The sequence below is a fragment of the Haliotis rufescens genome, unplaced genomic scaffold, assembly GCF_023055435.1.
Source record: "Haliotis rufescens isolate VD_foot unplaced genomic scaffold, xgHalRufe1.0.p SCAF_7, whole genome shotgun sequence".
Lineage (NCBI taxonomy): Eukaryota > Metazoa > Mollusca > Gastropoda > Lepetellida > Haliotidae > Haliotis > Haliotis rufescens.
The window spans coordinates 20,596,868-20,621,153 of record NW_025964361.1 but is presented as its reverse complement, the minus strand read 5'-3'; the positions used below and the strand labels follow the sequence as shown (position 1 = coordinate 20,621,153).

General features: G+C 35.8%; 1 protein-coding gene across 2 annotated transcripts in view; it reads right to left on the bottom strand.

Moving 5' to 3' along the window:
* LOC124139821 (AF4/FMR2 family member 4-like) overlaps positions 1-24,286 on the bottom strand; it is a 151,352-nt gene that overhangs the window by 101,783 nt on the left and 25,283 nt on the right. For both annotated transcript variants that reach the window (XM_046507173.2, XM_046507174.2), the window contains exons 3-6: positions 6,188-7,162; positions 5,726-5,773; positions 4,701-4,796; positions 424-457 (exon numbers count right to left, since the gene is read on the bottom strand). In XM_046507173.2, the coding sequence (XP_046363129.2) occupies positions 424-457; positions 4,701-4,796; positions 5,726-5,773; positions 6,188-7,162 (1,153 nt within the window). The remainder of the gene's footprint in view (positions 1-423; positions 458-4,700; positions 4,797-5,725; positions 5,774-6,187; positions 7,163-24,286) is intronic.

Here is a 24,286-nt window from a genome sequence, read left to right as displayed (position 1 = left end):
TCAGCCATCCCTGGCCAACCTGCTGGGCCTGCCTGCCAGCCAGTTAGCTCTTGTGTGATTGCATAATGTAAGCCATGGTGTCTTCTATTATTATCATACAGTGTTTAGTCAAATTGTAGCCTCTTTGGGCTATACAACAACTGGCTGGATCACCAACTTCTGGGTGATTATTAACAATTACAATGGAATTTCAAAGAAGAATAGCGTCACATGTTTTATCTGTCTTGTGTGACTTGGGTGCTAATTCCATATTTTACACTGACAATCAGTCAAATGTGTATGTTTTCTTTCAGACTGGTAAAAACATGTCTTAGGACAATTTTCTAGTGCATAGCAATATATTTGGTTGGTCTCAATCATAAACTAAAACAACTTCTATGCACAACATCAAAGTCATCCAAATCCTGTAAACATAACACATACCTTTCCCAATGTCAGAATTTGGTGGTGTGACATCCTGTAACAGAAAACAGTAACACACTGAACACTGAATTAAAGAATTGCCAACATGAAAAAAAATAAGTCATCAATATCCCCCTCCCTAAGAAATGCGTATCAAATCACAAAAATAGTGTCACAGTAGCTCCCCTGAATATGTAGTCAACAGTTCAAAATGTCAACAAAGACAAATCAACTTACAAAAGTTGCTGTTAGCATTGTTATTCAAATATTCTCTGCATAAATGCTGAGGCCTAAATATTAACAAATATGAAACATGCTCAAAGAACTGGGGTCAAATCACAGTGGAATCGAGGTCGTAATTGGGTGCCATCATTGTGGGAGGGAACAAGTATGTAAAGTTTCAACTTCAATTGTTCCGTCATTAGTGATCAATGATTACTGAGAAGATGGTGTTGATGATGGATGATGGATGACTGACACTGGAAATTTGACTTTCAGTCATGTCAGCTTATAATGACTCAATAATGGCCATTAACAGCTTTTTTCAATGTTGTTGCCATGATATTGAAAATCGTATTCAAACTTCCTGAACAAATTCAGGTGTCATCACTGTTTTAGCTCCTTTGGACCAGTGGTCTCTGCAGAGACTATGTTCACAATGCAGTATGGTATGGTCAAAGTTCAACGTCAAAGGTCAAAACTTAAAATATCCCTAAAAAATGGAACATATAAATAAGCCTCACAACTAACTGCACATAGATTCCAAATGTCATTACACTTTAAAAGAAAAGGGATAAGTAATAGCTAAGTGGAGAAATCCCACATGTGAGATCTACTTTCATTGATGCATACTTATCATCTACAAAAATGAAAATTCATTATGCTTTTACAGTAGCTTCAGTCATCAAATGTATTCTCCATGTCTAAGTGCAAAAAGAATTCAGACACATCCAAGTGGCTGGATGGTCAGATTATAAAATAATATAAAAAGGCTTTTGACTGCACAAAACCACCATCAAAACATTGATACAATTAATTTCATTGGTGAGAATCGGCGACTATTCATTTCTACTTGTCACCAGAAACATCTCAACTGAGGTCAAAATATGAACAGAGACAGTAAAATAACTATATTAAACTGTAATGGTATTCCTCTCACCCAATAAACCCCTCTGTCAATGAAGTGCAATGGCTGTCGATGATAGCAGACCTGCAACTACAAGTAGCCTTTCTGCCTTTTCTACGACTGAGGAAATACCTTCTTAAGCCACAATTAGCCATTACAAAGCCTGCAGCCTGAACCAGACAAATCTGTGATTGTCTGTGACAGAATCAGCAAAGTGACACATTGTCCCACCTGATTTCCATTCCAATCACTTCTTACTTCAATCGTGTAGTGGTTTTAAGTACAAAGGACCTATACAGACACAGAATTTAAGTGATGACCAATCACCTCATGTTCAGAACTTTATCTCCAATGTGACAGCTCTGTGCATGAAGGTGTGAGGACACCTTCAAAGGAGGTCATATCAGGTAAACTTTCTAATCGGTTAATCAGTGTCAAGATTTAAAAAGTCTTGGAATGAGTGAGAGAGGCATTCAGACAAACATATCTGATCATCATATAGTCATGGATATATAATACATCCCAAAAGGGTGTATATTTTAATTGTTTCCTGGCAAGGTTTTCTTTTGCAAAGATCGAATTTTTCGAATCAAGGTGGTAAAGAAATGAATCAAAATCATTTTTGAAAGCTGATATCTGATCAGTTCAAGAACCCATACTTCCCTCACTAAAATTAGGGCGTCAAAGTTCAGTGTTCACCTGAAGCAACAGCCGTCTATGGAGGTGTCCTCAGATCTTAGTGCATATAAGTATCGTATCAGAGTAAAAGATTCAATCTCATTAAAATCTGATATTAGTGCTCGCTTCTGCTATTATAGGTCATTTTATCCAACCAATTAGAGTGTCACTTACAAGATTGCAATAGTGAAAGTCTGAATGTGTTTACTTATCATGCAACCTCAAGAAGCTTAGCACGCAGGAATAATTCTAGGGTGGGGCCTTGTGCTTTTTAGCCCCTAAATTTGAAATAAGGCCCACATTTTCAAATACAATGGGGCATTTTAACATTGTGCTCTATAGGCATATTTCTGGAATATTTGAAATTGTCACATTAAGGGCCCATGTCAGAAAATTCAAACAGTGAACCCTGAGCATGGTACATTTCTAAAGACAGTTACGTGCTGCATGAATACTAGACATGGACATGAAAAGCTCGGGATCTAAAATGGAAAAGAATTTTCGTAGCCAGTGGAAAGGTATGTTCCGTTTTCAAATTTTGAATTGACAACTTTGTCAAAATATTTTTCAAAGGAGTCTAGAATGGGAGTCACAATTTTGAAACTAGTGCCATAAAGCTTGAGAATGGTGCTTTCTGATTGGTTGATGTTGAATTAGTTATTTCATTGGTCAGTGAAAGTTTACGAAAAGGCGTTCTGGCATGACCTGTAATAGGATGTCCTCAGATCATTGTGTAGTGGTAGCAAGTACTAAGTTCTGATTTTAACAAGATTAATTGAGACTGAGTGATGAAAAGACTGGAGCATACTAAACGTAATGCTGATATTCTGCTAAAATCCCACCAAACCTCCACCTCTCCAGTGCAACGTAAATATGCTATATCCATTATCTGTGTGTTGTATTGTCTCTGTGGTCTCTCATCAAGGTACTGATCAATACTTGAACTTATTAATATAGATCATATTACTGCTAGAAAGATATGGTTGAGAACCAGGACATCAAACAATACACAAACCAATACTCATAACTGCTGGGAAAACTAATGTCACACTTTTAGAGATTTTACAATGCATATACCAGAGACATATTTCGTGTTGTCTTATTTATGTACCGTATTTTCTTGAGTATAGTGTGCACCCCCCTCTAGTGGGAAAAAAAATATTCAAATACCAAGTGCAGAAAAAATTACACCGTACCCCTTCAGCGAAGTCCAGCAAACGAACGGGTGAATTTGAGATAAAAAAAGCACCAGACATGTTGATTTACCGTTTAAATAGTATTTATTTTTCTGCTAGGCATTGTTTTATATCCAGGGATTAAGATTACCTTGTGTATTTTCTCGTAAACTAAGCTGGAAACAGCAATCAGCTGTACACACGTTTTCTTGGAATCGACCGGTGATTCGGTCAAGACACACCCAATGATATAACTTTACAGGATTTTTATGCAAGGATCGGCAAAAATTGTATCTGTAACTATCAGGAATAATATATTCCAATATCTTGTTAATTTAGATGCAGCTTTTACTAAACATATTTAAAATAATAATAACCGTAAGCGAAGCAGCTGATTGCTATTCCCGGGTATTATTTTTTACATGGAACCAGTCTGACCAGTCACCGTCAAGGCTCACTCGCACGGTCATCACGAGAATTACGTGTTGACATAGAATCGTCAAACAAAAACAAATATGACTTTTAACGAGCCAAAGTATGGCATTTATGATATATGTATCCATTCTCTGTCAATTAAAGTTCGTTTCAAGGCGTCAATAGCGGTAATCTGACCATGGTTGTCGTTAATAACGGTGAGTTGTGCGATCTTCCGATCGCTTCACACACGATTTCACCGAAATTAATAAAAACAATATTAAAAGGAATTTTGAATAAAATTAATGAAATAAGTTACAAACATAAGTCCAGATATACAAAGAACACTTTTTATAGCCAGACAGTGTAATTACATGATTAATTTGCGTACTTCAGTATGGATTTGTTGACATCGTATTTCCGGTGTCTCGTGCTCACGGTAATGTCTTTCCATGGGGGAAAAAAACATCCAAACTCATAATTCGTGTATAATGCGCACCCCCTTCTACACAGCTGTGTTTTTTGGAAGCACCCCCTTCTACACAGCTGTGTTTTTTGGAAAAAAAGTGCGCACTATACTCAAGAAAATACGGTACATAGAATAAAAGAAGAGACCTTGTGACACAATTGTATCATACAAAATAATTCCATGTTAGCTTATTGAGATTAAATACTGCTTGACAACTAAAGATTAAAAAGGAGAAGTTCAGATCTGAATTTTGTTCAGCCCCCAAACAGTAACATTCCAATAGAAGGGCCATGAAGATCTTGCTACTTAGATGTTATCCTTAATGTCTCGAACTAAGATTTAATTTACTGCACGGTTCATTTAGCTCTACTGCATAATTAGAGCATAAACAGTGACAAATGGTATATCCATAAAAATGACTCCTTCACTTTCTTACCTTTCCAACCTTTGGAGGAATTTGGAACGACAGTTTTTCTTCTGATTTTCTTGGTGTATTAATTTCTGACACAGGTGCAGGTATACTTCTCATTTCCTGCCAAACAAATAACAAAATACAATTGAATTCATCCTTTAAACAATACAAATAATTCAATAAAATGGTAGAAGGCAGTTAGTTACCAATCACATAAAATATCTTCTACAATTTTAACAAAGAAACAAGGTGGAGTGATTGCAAATATAAGAATACTGCAGGTTTTCCAGACTCATGCTCACTTGTCAAAAACAAGCAATATGCTTGGCAAATGTTCATTTGACAGTGACAGAGAGAAAAAGTCTCGCCAGTCAAGTCTAGTTTAGGCAAATTTACCACAGTGACCAACATCAAGGGAGACTCTGTTATAATTAATTCAGCAATATTCGTATTTTAATTTAGCTGTATGAATGGTGTGTATCAAGGTCTGGCTGGGTAATTGACTCCTGATGACAGGACAGTCTCAGATAAAATCTTTATCTTCTCAGATTTGTTGGATGCTGAAACACCATAGCAAATTGAATTTCTGGCAGATGGGTTAGTTTGGCAAATAAATTGTGTTTTTGAAACTACTTCAGGTGATTAATAATATTTCATCTTCAAATGTTATTAATGTTCAAAAAAAAAAAAATCCCTTCTTACTTTTTATTCACTTTTACGAGTTGGCATATATGTGAGAAAGAGGGAATAGCCTTGTGCTTTATTGTTGACATGCTGACATAAGTAAAAAAAGAAAGAAAAAAAAGGAAGCAATATCCTAAATTACTAAGTGGAGACCATCTGGATGACTCATAAAAATATATACCTTGAATTTGACGGACCCAAGTAAAACAAAGACAGATGAAGCATTATACATCAGAAGGTGATCATTCAAATGCTAACTTGTCTCCTCCCAAAGTATTGGATACACTGTATGTGTGATTGCATACTGTTATATTGTAGTGTTAAATTAAGCTCTCTAAACAATAAAACCAAGAAGATATACTTACATTGAATATGTCATGGAGTCCTTCGATTCCAAAAGATGGGGCATTATTCTGAAAAGATGTAAGAATATGTCCAACATGTCCATGCCAGCAATTACTGGGTAATTCAAGATTGAAAAGAAACATCTTATCTAGTAATAGTATCCATTTCTCAATCATATGTTTACCAATAAAAATTTGGAGGGGGTGTGGGTGTGGGTGTGGGTGTAGGGAGTGGGTGAAGGGGTTGTCTGCAAGTAGTGGCAAATCAAACGCAGTCCATCTATCAACATTGTTTGGAAATACTGACAAACATATCAATCATAAAATCACAATGAAAACCAAAATTGATATAAACCTTCCAAAGATTTGATACCTATTAAAAAAAATAGTTGGGCTTGCCAAAAATTATTTACTACTCGTATCACTGACAGACTTCCAGGCAATGTTTGATGAACACCTATAGATGTTAACGAAGAATCCTACCTCAGACTGGATGAGAAGCTTTGGCAGTTTGTTTTTCTGTTGTTGCTTGACCAGTGGTCCCCGACTGACAATGCCGTTTGGTGGAGTAGTTGACTCCCTAAGAGGCATGTTACTGGCCTGGTTGGGGGCAATTGAAGAAGTACTGTGTTGAGAACCAGATGAAGGTTTAGGCTGGAACACAGGCTTGCTGGCAGAGCCTGGTGACTTTTTGGGAGACGGGACAATGACATTGGATGAAGTTTGTGATTTGTTGGCAGTTTGACTAGGACTTGGGCTGGTGGAGTGTTTGGAATGAAGCTGATACTTGCTCTGTGATGACAAGGGTGAATGCATTGAAGGGAAACTGGGTTTTGCAGGGGACTGGGAACTGGATAGACTAGACTGTTGTGAAGAAGAGGATGACTGAGAGTGGCTGCTACTCTGTTTGGAATGGATGGAGCGTTCACTGGAGTGACTTCGCCTGCTTCCTCCACCACCACCACCACCTTCAGATCCCCCACCCCCATCTGAGGGCATTCTAGTTCGATCATGGTTGCTATGATGGCCTCTGTGTTCTCTTCCCGTTTTGTAAGAAGAGTCAGCACTGTGGTCTCGACTTCTCTTGTCACTGTACCCTGCTTTGTGGTCATGGCTAGATTTCACATCACTCCGTTGTTTGTGTCCATGGCCAGATTTGATGTCCACTGGTTTAGGATCTAAATCTGAGCTTTGACCAGACTGGGATTTGTACCCAGATCCCTCCAGACTGCGGCGGCTGTGGTCATGTGTGGATTTGTTTTCTCCATGTCTTAAAGCACCATTGTGTGTGCTTGGATGTTTGAAAAACTTGCTGCCACTAGTTTGAGGTTGTGGAGTCGTAGGTGCTGCTAGTGCACCTATCTGGTACTTGGGACCTCTGCTCTTGAAGTCAGAAAACTCACCAAGCACCTGGCGAATCTTTTGGTTAATGTCATCACCTTCATTTGAATTCTGGACCTTCAACGAAAGAAAGAGAACTTTCAAATCTGCAGTTAGATATGGAATAGAGTTCTGTTATTCTTTTACTAGCAACAGCAGCTACTGTTAAGGGTAGGAGGGTGAACAGTTCTTTTTTTAGACTCCCATTTAGAAAACATGACCATGAATGTTCATGAAAAGTACTTTCAGAGCTACAACCTTATTTGCATTATATTATAGTGTCAGCTTTGTTAGCTATTGAGCATGTTTGAAATTATTCATTTAATGCAACATGTACGTGGCACAGTAATGCTCTAAAACAATGACAAATTCAGTTTGAAGTGAATATCTGTTACTATTAAATAAATGTTCAAAGATGAACATTTGAGGCCCAAAATATCAAAATGGAATTTCAAATGAGCCTGATAACTTGTTATGTTAATTTGACAAACGATCTGCTCATGTATTGATCAGGTGTTACAACCAGCTTCCAACAGTAACATAACTGTAAATCAGCAAGCAGTCCTGAGAGGATTACAACTGTATCATTGACTGATGCTGATGTTTTTGCCTTGACCTCTCCAGATTCCAGACATCTACTGATGCCAAACCACTGCTTAAAAAAAACATTAATAAATTGCATGCAATATCAACACTAAAAACAGGCAAAATAACATTTCATATAAATTATTCAAATACAAGTTTTCTTTCTCTGTAGATTTTAATCTTACAGTATTGACTGCCAAAATGAGAATTTTTTACAGGAGAATGTTCTGCAGATTTCTTACATCTATATAATTAAACAACATGTATGCTGTAAAAAGATTTACAATTGTAACACAGTAACATGACCGATGTGTTTATCACCACAGTGAACTAGCTGGCTTCAAGGACACTATATGGCAAGAGTTGTGAGTGAGGTCTCAGTACATATAAAGTGATAAGCTCTTATTATTTCTTATCAACATACCCTCACTCTAATTTATATCAACTGTAAATTCATAGAAATTCACCAACAATCCTTAACCAAGATTTCCATGTGCCAGATAAACATATACTTCTGGAGAAGCTCTGATGGCTGAACATAGATTGACCTGACTGACCTGATGGCCATCTGAAGCCCTATCTTCTGAATCATTTACAGTTTAGGTCTTTTCACGCTCTCAGCCTGTGCTCAAACTCATCCTGGCAACAAGGCCAAAATTGTCATTCAACATCTTTTTACTAGATTTTTTACATTGCATGTTACTAGCTTAAAATAAATTTTATGAGCTCAAAAGAAATTTTACAACATTCAGGCTTTCGAAACAGTTAAAGTGCATCATAAATAGTGTGTATGAAATTTGTTATTGCAATATGTTTGGGGAATGACTAGTTGAAGACTTCCTGTGACGTGTGGTACTAAGCAGCACATATGCAGCCCCCAGTCAAATTCCTTTCTGTCCTTCTGTCTAGTAAGCTTAACTCATACTAGCCCATTACATATTTACATCCAAATCTGATAAATCTGCTGCCAATAGACAAGTACAGGCTAGAAAGCCTGAATGACTTTGACACACTTGCATGCTTTTTTTCAACCCTGAAGAATTAAGATGAAGGATGAAATGCTGTATAACACTGAACTAACTCCAAGAGTCTTGTTTCATTTCTGTTCACAATGTCATTCCTTGTTCAAAGATGGTTACAGTTAGGAGAACTAGCACATTTCACTGAACAATTCTTAGTCCTTTTACACACATCAAATATTTACATAACAAAGATATTTAGTACCGTATATCGCCATCTACAAAGCGACCCAAGATATAAGCCCCCACACCCCTCAATAAAGTAAATCGGAATGAAGCATGTGACACAATCCCTACATTTGCAATACAAATGTGTTTGCATCTGCAGAAAAAAACATTGTATCCCTTCAGCGAATTTAGGGAAATGAAAAGATCACAACAATTAAACTTGGTCAATACAAATTTGAAATTTGAGATAAAACATCACTAGATATGATGATTTACCGATAAAATTGTATTTCCTGTTCTGATAGGCATTGTTTTATATGCAGAGATTAAGATTACCATGTGTATTGTCTCATAAACTAAGCCGGAAGTAGCAATCAGCTGTGCACATGTTTCTCAGAATCTACTGGTGATTCGGATAAAAATTACCCAATAATATAACATTAAAGAATTTTGATGCAGTGATCGCAAGAAATGTATCTGAAACTATTATTTTATCAGGAATAATTTATTCCAATATCATGTTATTTTGGCTGCAGCTTTACTATATATATATATATATATATATATTTGAAAGAAATTAATAACCATTAGCGTAACACTTTTGTACAGCTGATTGCTATTGCTGGATATTTTTCCGTATGGAATATTTGACCAATCACCGTCAATTCCCGCGCTTGCGCTAACAAAAACTTTATGGAGACATATAATAGTCAAACTACAACAAATAATATGACTTTCAGTGAGTCAATGTATGGCGTTTATGACATATATATCCATTCTTTACTGGTCTACCCATGAAAGTACGTTTCAAGGCATCTACAGCAGTAATCTGACTATGGTTGCTGTAAATAATTGTGAGTTGTGTACTCTTCTGATCACTTCACATACTATTTCTCCGAAATGAATGTAAACAGTATTGAATGAAATTTTGAACAAAATTAATAAAATAGATTACAAACATAAGTCCAGATATACAATGAACACTTTTTATAACCAGACAGTGATACTTCATGATTAGTTTATGTACTTCAGTACAGATTTGTTGACATAGTATTTCTGGTACTACATGTTCACAGTAATGTCTTTGTGTTGGGGAAAAAAACATCCAAACTCTTCAAACGTGTGTATAAGACGATCCCCTATTATGCCCCTAATACTTGGTACAAAATCTTGCCTTATATATAACACAGCAGTATACGGTAAATATATGAAATGCCGCTCTAATAGTTTTTCTGGACCCGTGAAGATCTGGGGTAGAATAGCAATCCAGGCTCGTGTGGTCAGACTCACTGACTTGGTTGATGCATGTCATCATATCCTTATTGCGTGGATCGATGCTCATGATGTCAATCACTGGATTGTCTGGTCCAGACTTGATTATTTACAGACCACCGTCATAAAGCTGGCATATTGCTGAGTGCAGCGTTAAACAGCAAACAAACAAACAAAACTAATGTTTTTTTCTGCTTGATACATGCACTGTTGAAATTGTGGTAAGATGTTTATCTAAATTCTATGTTGTACAATAGATTCAAAGATCCATTTCATAAATTTCTGATAAAATTAATTAACCATAAATATTAACTGACATCTTTTATTACAAAATTAGGGCTGGGATCGTTAATCAGAATTATTTAGATGTGAAGTAATATTATTGATTATCGATACAAAAATTGTGTCATCGATAATATCTTACATGTACTATTGTGATAAAATAAAGTTTAGATAACCAAAACAGACTGATATTTCCTTTTTTTTGTCAATCATGTCAAATACCTGAAAATAGAAAGCAACTGTTTTTGTTATATCTTAACTGTCCACAAAGTAATCCATGCATGTATACAGTAGAACATGATTATAACGAACTACAAGGGACCGGAGAAATCAGCTTGTTGTTCATTATATATGTTTTAGCTTGAAACGTCTGCCATTTGGGCTAAAACAAAACACAATACACACACACGTTTATACATGTTTCCGCCCGCACCTATTGGTGATTAAGTTAAAAAGTACCCAATGATACAACTTCAATATTTTATTTTATTACCACTAGCTCATTTAGATCTTTTATCTAGATATCTTGTATTATCTATCAACAGTGAAGTTGAACTGAAGACTTGTGAACACTCGTAATATTTTCTGGTTGAATACAGTTTATTAGCAACAACAAACACGCCCAAAGCTTTACATTTCGTATATACCATATTTATTCGCGTATAATACACACTCGTGTATAATACACACCCCTAATTATGGGCTATTAAATCCTGAAAAAAATATCTCTCGTGTATAATACGCACAGACTTTTCTTCAGTCTTATTTCAGGCTGTCATAATCCGTCATCGGAAATAGCATAAGAAATCCGAATTGAATTACGCAAGTTAATCCTGTTGTTACATCTGGTAATAAAAATGTGTTCTCTGTATATCTGACCTTATGTTTGTCATCTATTTTATTAATTTTATTTAAAATTTCATTCAATAATGTTTACCTAAATTTCGGCAAAAACATGTGTCCCTCCGATACTTATAACTTCTGTTTACCCCGTTCCATAGGTTCTGCTTAACCACATACTGTAACCGTGCCAAATCACATTATTCACCGCAACAATGATAATATTTTCTTCTGTTTCATTTTTTACGAGTCTACACATCTAGATAAACATATGTCATGGTTAACTTTTAGTGAGAAAATATGCCGAAACATGAAAAATCTTGTCCATTTGCAGAATTTTCCTTTGTTTACATCACGTGCTGTCATCGAAGCCACATGGAGTGTCAGAGTTACGTTCACTTTGATGCATAAATATATTTTGAAACGACGATTAATTAAAAACTAGACGTAAATTTTAACCACCTGGATGTATGTCCCTCCTCTACAACCCTCACTTTGAAGTCGAATAAAATTCAAAATACATCACCCACACAACTACACTTTACAGTTTTGAATAAGGTGGGAAATTCCCTGTTCTGTGAAATCATCCACTGGCATTTTAGGCCAAGTAAAAGTACTGAACATGACCTCTGAAAATTAGGTACATCGTAAATGTCGCCATTTTTTACACATTACTAAATCACCACTCACGGCCTTATTTACAGCATGTTTTGAAATCTAAATTTCAGATATTTACTCCGAGAAATGAATTTCAAAAATAGCATATTAATGATCACGGGTATCTGTCTTTTATGAAATCACCAATGATCATTCCAAAACGTCTCCGATAACCCTAGAATCGTTTAGAATGTTTTGGGAAAAACGAAAACACGAACGCCAAAGTGAACTTTCCGCCATATTGGATAGTGTTTCACGTTTCAGGTACACCGGTTATGAAACGCCTGTAACATCACGTATATTTCAAACTTATCTGCGATACGTACATCCTTGAATTCCTCATACATTTTAGAATCAAATGAACAATGGTCATTGTCACCAATACAAATTGGCTAGAAGAAATCAAGCAAAATTAGTTAGGCGTGAAAACAAACGCTGTGCTCGAAAAACTGCACATGGTTGAAATGTAAACAAAGCAAAATTCAGATTTTACACACTGTAGCATTTTCTCCTATTTTGAGCTATCCATTCGTCTATTCGTTCAAGATATTGGCTCAACATTTTCAGAATATGCATGGGGAGAGAATCGTAGGAAGAATTAGGGAATTTCAAATAGATACATTGCAATGATTTGATATTTTCAACAGAAGTTGTCAAAGTAACCGTTCTGGTTGACGCCATGACTGAAGCAAAATCACGCACAACGACAACGGTATATATCGGAATTTCTGACTATTTCCGTTTGTTTCAATGAAAATTATGACAACAAACAACAGTACATAGATTGTCAGAATGTTTCTGATTACTTACATGTCACATTTATGTTTATACGATCCCTGAATCTACGAAAGTCCCCTCAGACAATCCCGCGTACTGTTGACAGTGAACACGCCATTTTGTAAAAGTGGGTCACAGGTAGTGATGTCATACATCAACATTGTTGTACATATTTGGTAATTTCTATGAGGTGAAGGTCCTTGAATGAGAGTGCACATGATCATTGTATCATGCTGTTTACAGTTTCAGTTATGGTGTATATTTTGCATGTCTTTTATACATTTCTTCACACAATTAATTTCACTTTGGATATTTGTCAATGTTCAAAATGAAATCATACGTACATATAGGCCACAACATGTATGAACGAACCTTTGATAATCTCCTGTTTGTTTGAACATTGTTTACATAACAATGTGATAGGTTTATAGTGTCGACTACGATATTTCTTTCCTTTGGACAAGTGTTACAAGATGAAGTGTAAATGTAACTGCAGCATGTACGTATTTCTTGGGATGTGTAATAAGTCAATACCGTATTCGACGAAATAAGCGCCCAGGGCGCTCTCAAAATTAGAAATAGGGGGCTCTTATCAGAATATTATTTTGGTGTTAAAAGATCGCAGATTTCGTGGTTTATGCTGACTGCCGGAAATGTTTATATATGACAAATATATTTTTCCAGGACTTAAATGCCCATAATTAAGGGTACATATAACACACGAGTGCGTATTATACACAAATAAATAAGTCTTGTGTACATTGATCAATCAGAAGGGTTGCTAATTTAGATTGTTCACTAGCCAACATATTAGCAAATATCGCCGTGGGCGCTTATTAGAGCGGGGCGCTTAATACGTTGAATACAGTATTATAATATAAGTTCATATAACCAATGTCCACGAATAGCCGTTTCATTTTATTTTATAACTAAAACTGAATAAATTACTGTAACAAAATGGATAATATTTTTCGGTAAAATATATGCACACATTTCTGAAATGTCTTGGTCTTGGATTTGTCTTTTATGTCGTTGGATACAGAGAACAGTGATATCCAACGATTCGCCAGGTGCGCGTTAGTCATAAACAATTTACGAATTATTCCTCTCGTTTTGCATTATATAATCAATGGTTACATTATTTTTTTAATATTTTGATCACAGGATAGTAAACAGTTTACTTTATTTCTCCAGGAATTGTAAAATGTATAAAAATAAAACCCATGCCAGGTACCCCGTTGGTTCAAACAGATACGATTATCCTGATAATTCTATACCAATAGAGCTTTCTTTGCATCTTTTATTGTGTCAGAAATAATAACATAATAATGAACAAATATATGTCCAATATTGAATATAATTTTGGTTGTTTTGAAATATTCTTTTGGGAATTTCATTTCGTAAATTGATGCCAAACAGGTGCGTGTCTTGTCCAATTAAGATACACGATAAACTATCTAATTGTTTACCTATTCAAGACATTATTTACTTGGTGAAAGCAGTCATTTTATGTTGTGTCGAAAAAGCGTCAAATTCCGTTCCACACATCGAGGTTTTCCATACCATGAACGAAATTAGGGGAGATATATATTAATCAAAATACCAGTGTCGTCTTTTTCCGACGTTATCAAAGACATAAAACCAGCCATGACGTCAAAAGGAATCGTGTTATTTTTAGGGTATTTCATTACATTTGATGATAAGGCTTGTGCTCCATTAATAATGATGCAACATTTGTCAAATTACACTTACACAATCAGGAGAATGTTGGAATCTAAGGACTAAGCTATAGGTTAGATAAGGCCATCCATTTCTCTATTACCTCCTTTTTATTTCATCATTTCTTATGGGTATATTTTATAACTAAACGTGTACAGTTTCAATATCGATATTTGTGTTGGAATAGTTTGGTTCCTCCTGAACAAAACACCACGAAAATATACTGTCCTTACCCACAGCTAATTCTCACCAAGTGACCTGAGTTACAACAAACTAGAGCTAAGCATAGCGGAGTTATGCCCCCTTTTCTTTGTAAGTGTGTAACCTCTCTGTCACCTTTTGACGTCATAGAGAAAAATCAGTTTTCGTCATTTACGGCATGCTATTTTTGGAATTGAATGTATGTCGTTATACATACGCATATACGCATTTGATATGCAGTTATGTCGTTCAGATATTAGGCAGTATTTTGTTCTCTCACAGTTTCCTTAAAGCTTCTTAATAAATTTTTTTGTCGCACAGTACTTTTATCGGTGTACGATAAAAAGCGGAGAAATTTACTGTTTTTCAACGCAGAAAAAATTCTCGGACAACACTTAGGAGTGTCTTTCTTAAAAAACGGTTTGATATTTACAGTTAAATTTACACTATCAAATATGAAATTTAATATTCTCCACCTCTGCGTAATTTTATAGCCAGAGGTAGATCAAGTGCCGCGTGAGCGCAATTCTCGCCACAACCTTCACTTTTCCGATCTTAAAAAAATGTGCGTCAGAAAAAAAACTCGGCATCCAGAGGGTTAAGATGTTTAAATATATTGTCTTCAGAAAATGTATAAAAATTAAGTTCAGGTGAGTAGTTGTAATATTTTCATTCCAAAAGTGGTAAACAACAACACAGATATTTTGAAATTGCGTCAGTTATGACGCAGTCATTAATTTCTGGACATATTTTTCCTTAATTGAGAGTCATATACGCAAGAATACTGCGTCAGGGGAAAACCTGCTTTGGTACAGGTCATTGCTATGGTGGGTATTTTTACATATTGAACAATTTGACCAGTCTCTGTAGTGCTACATGTATTTCGATTGCGAAAACGTTATGTTGACATTTAATAGTTAAACTGCCTCAAATATGACTTTTAAGGAGTCAAAGTATGGCATTTATGATATATGTATCCATTCTCTTGCAACTAAAGTTTGTTTCAAAATGTTAATAGCGGTAAACTTACTGTGGTTGCTGTAAATAACGGTGAGTTGTGTGATCTACAGATCACTTCACACACGATTCCCCCGAAATTAATGTAAACAATATTGAATGACATGCTATCAGTATAAATGTCTTTGTGTTGGTGGGGAAAAACATCCAAACTCTTCAAACCTGTGTATAAGACGAACCCCTTTGAAGCCTCTAATTCTAGGTACGAAAAACTCGCCTTATACACAGCAATATATGGTACTTGGCTTAATGTTAAATGCGTTTACACTTTCTGAGAATGTGGGCTCTTTCGAGCTTTTTGCTATCTCATTACCTTGACCTTGAACTTTGCATGTGCCAATAGAATTTTATGGGGCAATTTGGAAGAACATGTAGGAACAAGCATGAAATACATATACCCCCACCAATGGTATGTTCTATTGAGTGCAACACTCTTACCCCTCCCTGACCATTAAAGCTGCCTGGGACGTGTTGTAAAATTCATAACACTGAATCAAAAACTGATTAATATGCTGCGAGCTGACAGGTACCTTCATCCATCTCTGTAGGGTGGTGTTTAACATCACATTCAAAGACTACTGCACTTACATAGCAATATGTATGTATGTGGCTGCTTGTACTAGTCCAAACTTATGACTAGTTTTATAGTGCTATTCCACCAAGATGCCATGCTGCAGATTAACATGGATACCCCACTCAAGCACAGTATACTGACTCCAAGCAGACCAGTCTTCGTCTTTTCAATGCGGAGCATCAAGTAAAGGTAACAACAAGTACCATTTTTTAATATCTTTTGGTATGAGTCAGTGAGTTTGGTTTTACGCCCCATCAATATCACGGCAGGGGGGGGCACCAGAAATGGGCTTCACACACTTTTGGTATGACCCAGCCAGGATAAAAGTTCTGCCCACTAGGAGGCGATATTTGATGGTGTAAAAAAAAATTAGATAAGATAGTAACTTCTAAAAACAGTTGTTGACCACTTGATTGATAAATGAGGTAATAAAAATGCTTCATGACCTTTGCTTTGGAAATGAACTCTAGTTTGCTTGGAATTTGTTGTCATGGAAACCAGATATAATACAATTTTTTATAAATTCCGACAGCAAAAGGCACCATTTCATGGCTAGACTGGTATCTGTGCAAAACATATCAAAAAATATTGAGTGATCTTTTGAGTTATGTTCTGGAAACAAACCACATCTTTCCCTTCTTTAAACTTAACATTATTGTCAGGGAAACAAAACAGAAAATTCATTAAATTCCTCAATTACAAAAGGATCCTTTTGATGGTTGGACTGACATCTGTGCAAAGTTTTGATAAAAAAAATATTGAATGGTCTAATAACTTTGAAAACTTGATAAAATAAACGTCCTACTCCATCAACTATCAAATGAAAATTCTTCTATACCATTACCAAATTTGAAAATTATCTTCCTGACAATTCGTGAATATTCTAGAATATGAACCGATCTGACACCCTGTTTACATGGCCATTAATTAGATTAGGTCAAACATACCCAGTAAGTATTAACAATTTCTCTCTTTTGGATACTGATATCTATAGCAAGAGGATACCAATAATAGGACTGATATACAACTGCCCTCTTCAAAATTGATATAGACTTTCTGATCAATTTAAGTACCAGTAACCTTCTGCTTCATCAACAAACCAGTGTAAGATATATACAAGATCCATACAAGATTATAGATGAAAAGCAATCCATCCAGGGAGTCATACTGATCTTTGATACCGATGAGCTACAATTGATGCCAAGATGCTGACAAGCAATACATGCCATATATTAATTATCTTGAATAAAAATATACACATTACAATTCAAAATAAATAGAAACACTGTGAAAACCTTCTGCGAACACAATATGAGGCAAAATAAATTTGCCTGTCGGCCAAGTGTAAACAATTTTTTTGAATTAGCAGTCAGGAATGATCTGCAGTCAGGAAGAACAATAATTATTATCTCGATCACTGCGACACATCTGTTATCTTCTGGAGATATTAAATGTCTGTATAATATTAAGAAACTTCATAGAGGGCCAAACTGTATGAATGTAGGAGCTTTGCGATGACGTTCATACAATAATTGGCCCTCACTCTTTGAAGGTTCATAATACTCTAATAAACTCAAAAAGTGAAAGTCAATACAATATTTTTTTATATCAATATTTTTTACCTCAAAGGTTTGAGTGCTGGATCATTAACAATCATATTCCAAGTGTGTTTACACTGACAGCCATACAACAACCAGCTGTATCTCGGAACAAAATAGTTCCTCAAAAAGTGGGGTGAGTGTATGTATGCTCAACTTGCTTTACAGGGACATCTGTTTTAGTTTGTTTACAACAAATGCATTCAAATAATTTCACCACTGTATGAGTGAGTGTGTGAGTTGGGTTTTTCGCCGCTTTTAACAATATTCCAGTTATATCACGGCGTGTCAGCTTAATGTGGGAGGAAAGCCCGAAAAGATGCAGGTCTCAGACCGACGTAAAACCCACGAGCACGGGTATGGTGCTGACAAACCTAGAAACATAATCACCGCTGTATGAGAAATGTCTGTTATGAACAACCTCAGTAAGCATGGTAAGTCAGTAAAAATGACAGCGTGTCATAATAAATTTACATCAATTACAAGACCTCAAAATGGCTGATACGATAAAAGTGACAGGAGGGATTTCTAAAGTTGTTAATGAAACTGTGGCGGTTACATGTGTTGGTCGCGATTGATCAGTTGGCCGATCATTGAAAGGTGACTATTAAGATGTCAAATAGATACTTAGGTAAATTAGGTAGATTGTCACTGTCCAGCCCAGACACGGTTAAGTCGATACTACAATAGTTTTGATATGCATTTCTTCGTTTTTGTTCACAAAGATGGGTCGTAGCAGGCATATTTGTGAACGGGCATGCAGTCAAACTCTCTGATGTTTTGGAATGTATGCTAAAATGTAGAGTTCAAGACTAAAGGGTCTACATTATCAGAAATAACGCTTCTCTATGTATTCGTGCTAGGGAAGACGAGGGGTTCCCCAAGGAATGTGTTCGTAGTAACAAGAAAGAAGTGAGCAAAGCTCACATACCCCCGTTATCCCCGCTGGTCAACAACAACTAGTAAATAGTTTGTTAATTAATGAAATATTACATAACTAACTGATTTTAACTTCAATGTTTTAAAAAGTAAGATTGAGTTCAAGTGACAATTGACCCCCCCCAAATCTCCCATGTTACCAGTGTTCACTACAAGGAAGTAGATCACCATGAACACCTTTGAATAAAAATTTGATTGAGGAGTTACATAAGAAGAATTATCAAAAGGACCAAAAATTGTTGATATAAAAACACATAAAAAATGGAACAATATCATATAAGAAAATCAATAAATTAATAATTTCCATCTAGCCTTAACAGAAACTAACACAAAGCACAGATACTGATGATGATCTACATGTGTGGAAACAATTTTGGAAAATAAATTAGCTATACAAAACCAGTCATCAAAATTTCTAAATTCCATCATGTTTCCATGAAAACAGCAAAAGAGAAAACTTTCAGAATCTTATAAAAGATAAAAAACAATCATAGTGGTTAATGTAGCAAGTTTGCTGAAGCTAGGATACATACTATTGTAAACATGGATCGTATAAAAACTCTACCCAAAATTTATGTTTCTTAATGTTTCCATGGAAACGGCAAAAATTAAAAAATTCAGAATCTTCAAACTAGCAAAAGGCACAAGTACTCATGGTGGTAAATGTGTGTAGCAAGTTTGGTGAAGCTAGGGTGCATGGTTAAAAAGTTATGGGCCGTACAAAACACCCACCCTAAAAGTTTAAGTTACTTAATGTTTCCATGGAAACGGCAAAAATTAAAAAATTCAGAATCTTCAAACTAGCAAAAGGCACAAGTACTCATGGTGGTAAATGTGTGTAGCAAGTTTGGTGAAGCTAGGGTGCATGGTTAAAAAGTTATGGGCCGTACAAAACACCCACCCTAAAAGTTTAAGTTACTTAATGTTTCCATGGAAACGGCAAAAATTAAAAAGTTCAGAATCTTCAAACTAGCAAAAGGCACAAGTACTCATTGTGGTAAATGTGTGTAGCAAGTTTGGTGAAGCTAGGGTGCATGGTTAAAAAGTTATGGGCCGTACAAAAGCTCGGACGGAAGGACGGAAAGACGGACGGACGAACGGAACGCTATATACCCCCAATTTACTTCATAAACGGGGGTATAATAAGTGTTAACGTCATTTCTTGTAAAAAAATAGTAGGAACATTAAATTGTGTCTTTCATACATTTATGAATGTTAATTTCAAGGTCATGTGACTAACCTCTCGGAGAATGGAAAAGCTGCATATCATGTAAACTTCACATTAAAATGTTTTTAATGTTAACCCCTACTTACCTGAAGAAATTCTGTAAAACAGTAATAGTTTCAGCTTAAAGGCTGCCCAAACAAATTGAGCATTTGCCTCTCACAAATTAACACAGGTCTCTAGCTCCGTTAGGAGCGAGCGAGTGAGTAAAAATTGAACGTCACATCGGCAATACATCAGCATTACTGTGACGAGTACAATTTATACATGAATAATAAATACATTCAGACAACATTAAAACCTGTCACAAAGGACAGTAAAACAACTGGTGTATCACAGAGTTATATTAAAACTAGCATATTACCAAAAAATATACACAACAATACAAATTACAATATAAAAACAGGCTATAGATCACTAGCAATCAAAGTCTGGCCACCATACCAGGGACAATTGGGGCTTACTGTACCTCTGCTTTCTGCATGGTACTCCAGCAGGATTTACACCATCTCTTTAGTCACTGGTGATTATGGACAAGGTTCAGCCAGAGATAAACAAACAAATAAAGCACTGGTAGACTCAATAGACCCCTCACCCCTTCAAAGCACAGAACTTGTTATGTTTGTAATAAAGTGGAAATAGAAGTTCATTTCCTTTGAGAGAGTAATTTTCATAAGGACCTAAGGAAAAACAATAGTTTATCTTGTTACAATTCTACAGAACCTTAAGATCTATTCATTAAATTGTTATCTGAAAATAATCCTTAACGCATCAATGTTTTGCTTCGACCATAAGAAACATGTTTTTTACACAACAACTACTCACATGATACTTGCATTGTTTATTGTTCTTCATCATTTTATAACGATTGTATCATTGTAAATAGCATTTTATAGTACATAATGTAATAAATAAGTAGTGTCTCGTAAGCAAAGATATGGCTGGATATTAAACATCTTTTACTCTGCTATGAAATGTGTTAGCTATGTGAACAAAACTTGTGACACTTTAATAAACTATGTCAGTCTGTCTGTCAGTCAGTCATAAAAATACTTTGAATGATGTGGGCTTACTTACCCTAACCAGGGGAAAAGGACCCTGAATACAAGCAGATATATGCTCAACACTCTTCAAATGTACACCCTAACAATCCCAACAAGCCTATTATATGAGAGTAAGATAACAGTGGAACAGTGAAAAGTTTTTAACTTTAATATAGTCCAAGTCAATGATTATTCTTTAGATTCATGTCATGAATTACATGTATTATGACGACTGTAAAACAACCTGTGATTTGGACCTTTGACGGAGGTAAACAAAACTCCTACCAGGAGTGCATACACATTACTAATGGTAAAACATCGTATGATAAAGATTCAAGTGACAACTACTGAAACATATTTCATTATCAAACCTTCACCTGTCAGACAATTAAACATGAGAACAATTCCAACTGCAAAGACAGAAGGAGTATCAACACTGTCAATACTTTCTGAATCAAGTTTCAATCTCTAAACTAATGTATTAATGCATTTGACATGAGCAGAGCATGTTACAAGTATTAATGAAGGTAATTCATTATCACTGACTGAAAATGCTTTGTATTTTCAGGAAGAGTATCACACATATCACAAAGTGATTGGTGTTCAGGGTGATTTGAGGTGTATTAAGAATGAAATCTCCAGCATGTGTAGTAAGTAGGTAGCAAATGCCAAGACAGACATCGGCCAAATGAAGTCAAATTTCAACAATCGAGATATGTTTTTCCCTCAAACTGATCATCATAATCACATCAAAATTAGAATACATTATCTTCTACTTAAAATACCACTGATAGTAGCCTGATTTTGTCACAGAAGTTTTACCCTCGTTGTATCAATTGAATTTGATGAAATTGCTATTTCATTAATTCGGAAACAAATGAGACACTTTCCAGGAGAAGACCTTATAATCTGATTACTTTTCTCTCCTCTTCAGTGGTTCAATGGAGGTGAAAAACATCAGAATCCAGTAAGATCCTCCTTAAGTAAAGAAAGTCAACAAGCTATGAAGCGCAAGCACCTGAGCCTATTAGATTTAGTTTGAGGTAACAGGTTTACAGTAATGCCCCCTCTCCTATCAGAGTGGCAAGAATCAGTGAGAGTCAGAAGGGATTACCCAGCTCACACTGCAACTTCCTCCAGCTCTCCTCACATTTTACTGATGGATACATGCTACCTTCTCATCAACTTCCAATACATCTTTTTCACCTAAAATGTTTCAATCAACTTGATAAGAAGACATTTTTACAGTTTTAGAAATTTCTTTCCTTTTTTTCAACATATCTCTCAATTGGTTTGAACCATTCTTGAGACAGGCAGTAATTATATTTGCCTGCAATGTTTCTCAGGTGGCACAGAGTAAGGACTCGAGTCACCCTGACCTCCCTGGTGTAGCCCACTGTGGCTGGCGCCTAACCTCAGATGGCAATAATTCGCCACCTTCTACATTCTCAACATGCTCTTGTTCATGTAAACATTACTTTGCCATTTCTGTCATTAGAATAACTATTTCACATAGGCAACTTTGAATGACACATAGCAGCAAAATAAAAACAAAAGGCCTGTATTGCTCACCTGGATATTAACACAATCATGACAAAATATACATTTGCATTGTACATATTTATAATACTGCAAATATTTCGTAATTTTGACTCTGTCAGCATTTAAAAGGGGTGGATGGCAAATCTTGCAGCAGGAACTTGTTCTTCTCTAGATACAAATGTTGCATAAAGATCTGAACTGTTTCCATTTTATGATCCAAGATCTAAGTTTCTAGAGGCAAGGCTGGATCCCAGGGCGATTCCTAATGGCATAAATGTATTATTCTCTTCATAACAAACCAATGTATCTGTTTATTATAGGGCAGAGATAATATCATTTGCATGCTACGGTCAAGGTTCCAACTCCTTTGAGAGAACCGGACAGATGAACAGAAGGGCCAGGCCTGGTAGCATTCCTCTCATTATACTCAGCAATTGTACATATGGTTATTCGGTGGGGATCTTAACTGTTTCCAAGTTAAAACTCTTTTTGGCCCCACCTCTATTTCACCACCCCTCCCCTATAATAAAAAAACAGTCCCTTAAGAAACTTCTTATCTGAGTTGTTAAGTTCTCATTAATGATGTGACTTTCAAATCAATCAATTTGTTAATAAACTACAGTTATGCCAGTTGTCAGTCTGGGATCAAAGCTTTGTACTTATCAAATTAACCAGAGTGATTGGGGCCAGCACTAAGCAATTCACTTGTTATATGCTTCAAACAGTTTGTCTCACAATAATTATTCTTTCATGTTCACAGACTTATTTTTCAGTTTTTATGTACACACCCAACAAAAGCCTGTTTCTTTTTGATGTCACAAGAGAATAATGACTGAGTGAGTGCAGTATGGTATCACATCACTTCTGAAAATATTCCAGCCATATCCCAGCAGTGGTCACTGAGCCAACCACCAATTTCAAACGAAGTCCATTGTTTTGCTGGCATACTGTGATTTGGATGGGAAACTATATGGTTTGCAACATGTTTGGGCATGATGGCCTTTACATAGAGGATATTATATGAGTGTTCATGTCATATTATGTTTATGACACGAGTGTCAAAATTCCGGTATTTCCAAGGGAAAGCGAGGGTAATAACGGAATTTAGGCACGAGTGTTGTAAACATTTCATGAAATGAACACAAAAATAAAGTTCCATTTATTCCCGAAGAAGATGTCTACATACAGAGTTAAGTCGCAACAGCAGCGGAACCACAATTTGTAGAACGATGTCAACAATCTTCAACAATGCCGTCCTGATGACGGAAACAATACACTGTTGTCTTGTGACGTGATATGCCTCTCAGGCACATGATTTTTATGAATCCCGATATGTTTGCCCTTGTAGTTTTCAATTTCTTATTAAACTCATTTTTGTGATTAAAGTGGATTTGACATACCATAACAATTCAAAAAGTTTACAAAACGTTTGTATTGAATCGTTAAAAACATTTGCTTGAAAATAGTGACATAAAGCAAGCAAAAATATTTTTCATCCCTTTTGGTGTGTTCCATAAAATCTACAACTGGAAATATAATTTCAATTGGACATGCATGAGGGGACACCTGATGACTGATGTACAAACAAGTCAAAGGATCGGGAATATGATGGCTCATTAGCACACTTTCCGCAGTTTGGCAGAGGTAGAATGGAGCTCTCTGATGCTTGACCTCTGTTGTGTGTTTCTTGACATAACCTGAATTCACATCTACATCATGCGTTGGCACCTATGACCTTTTATTG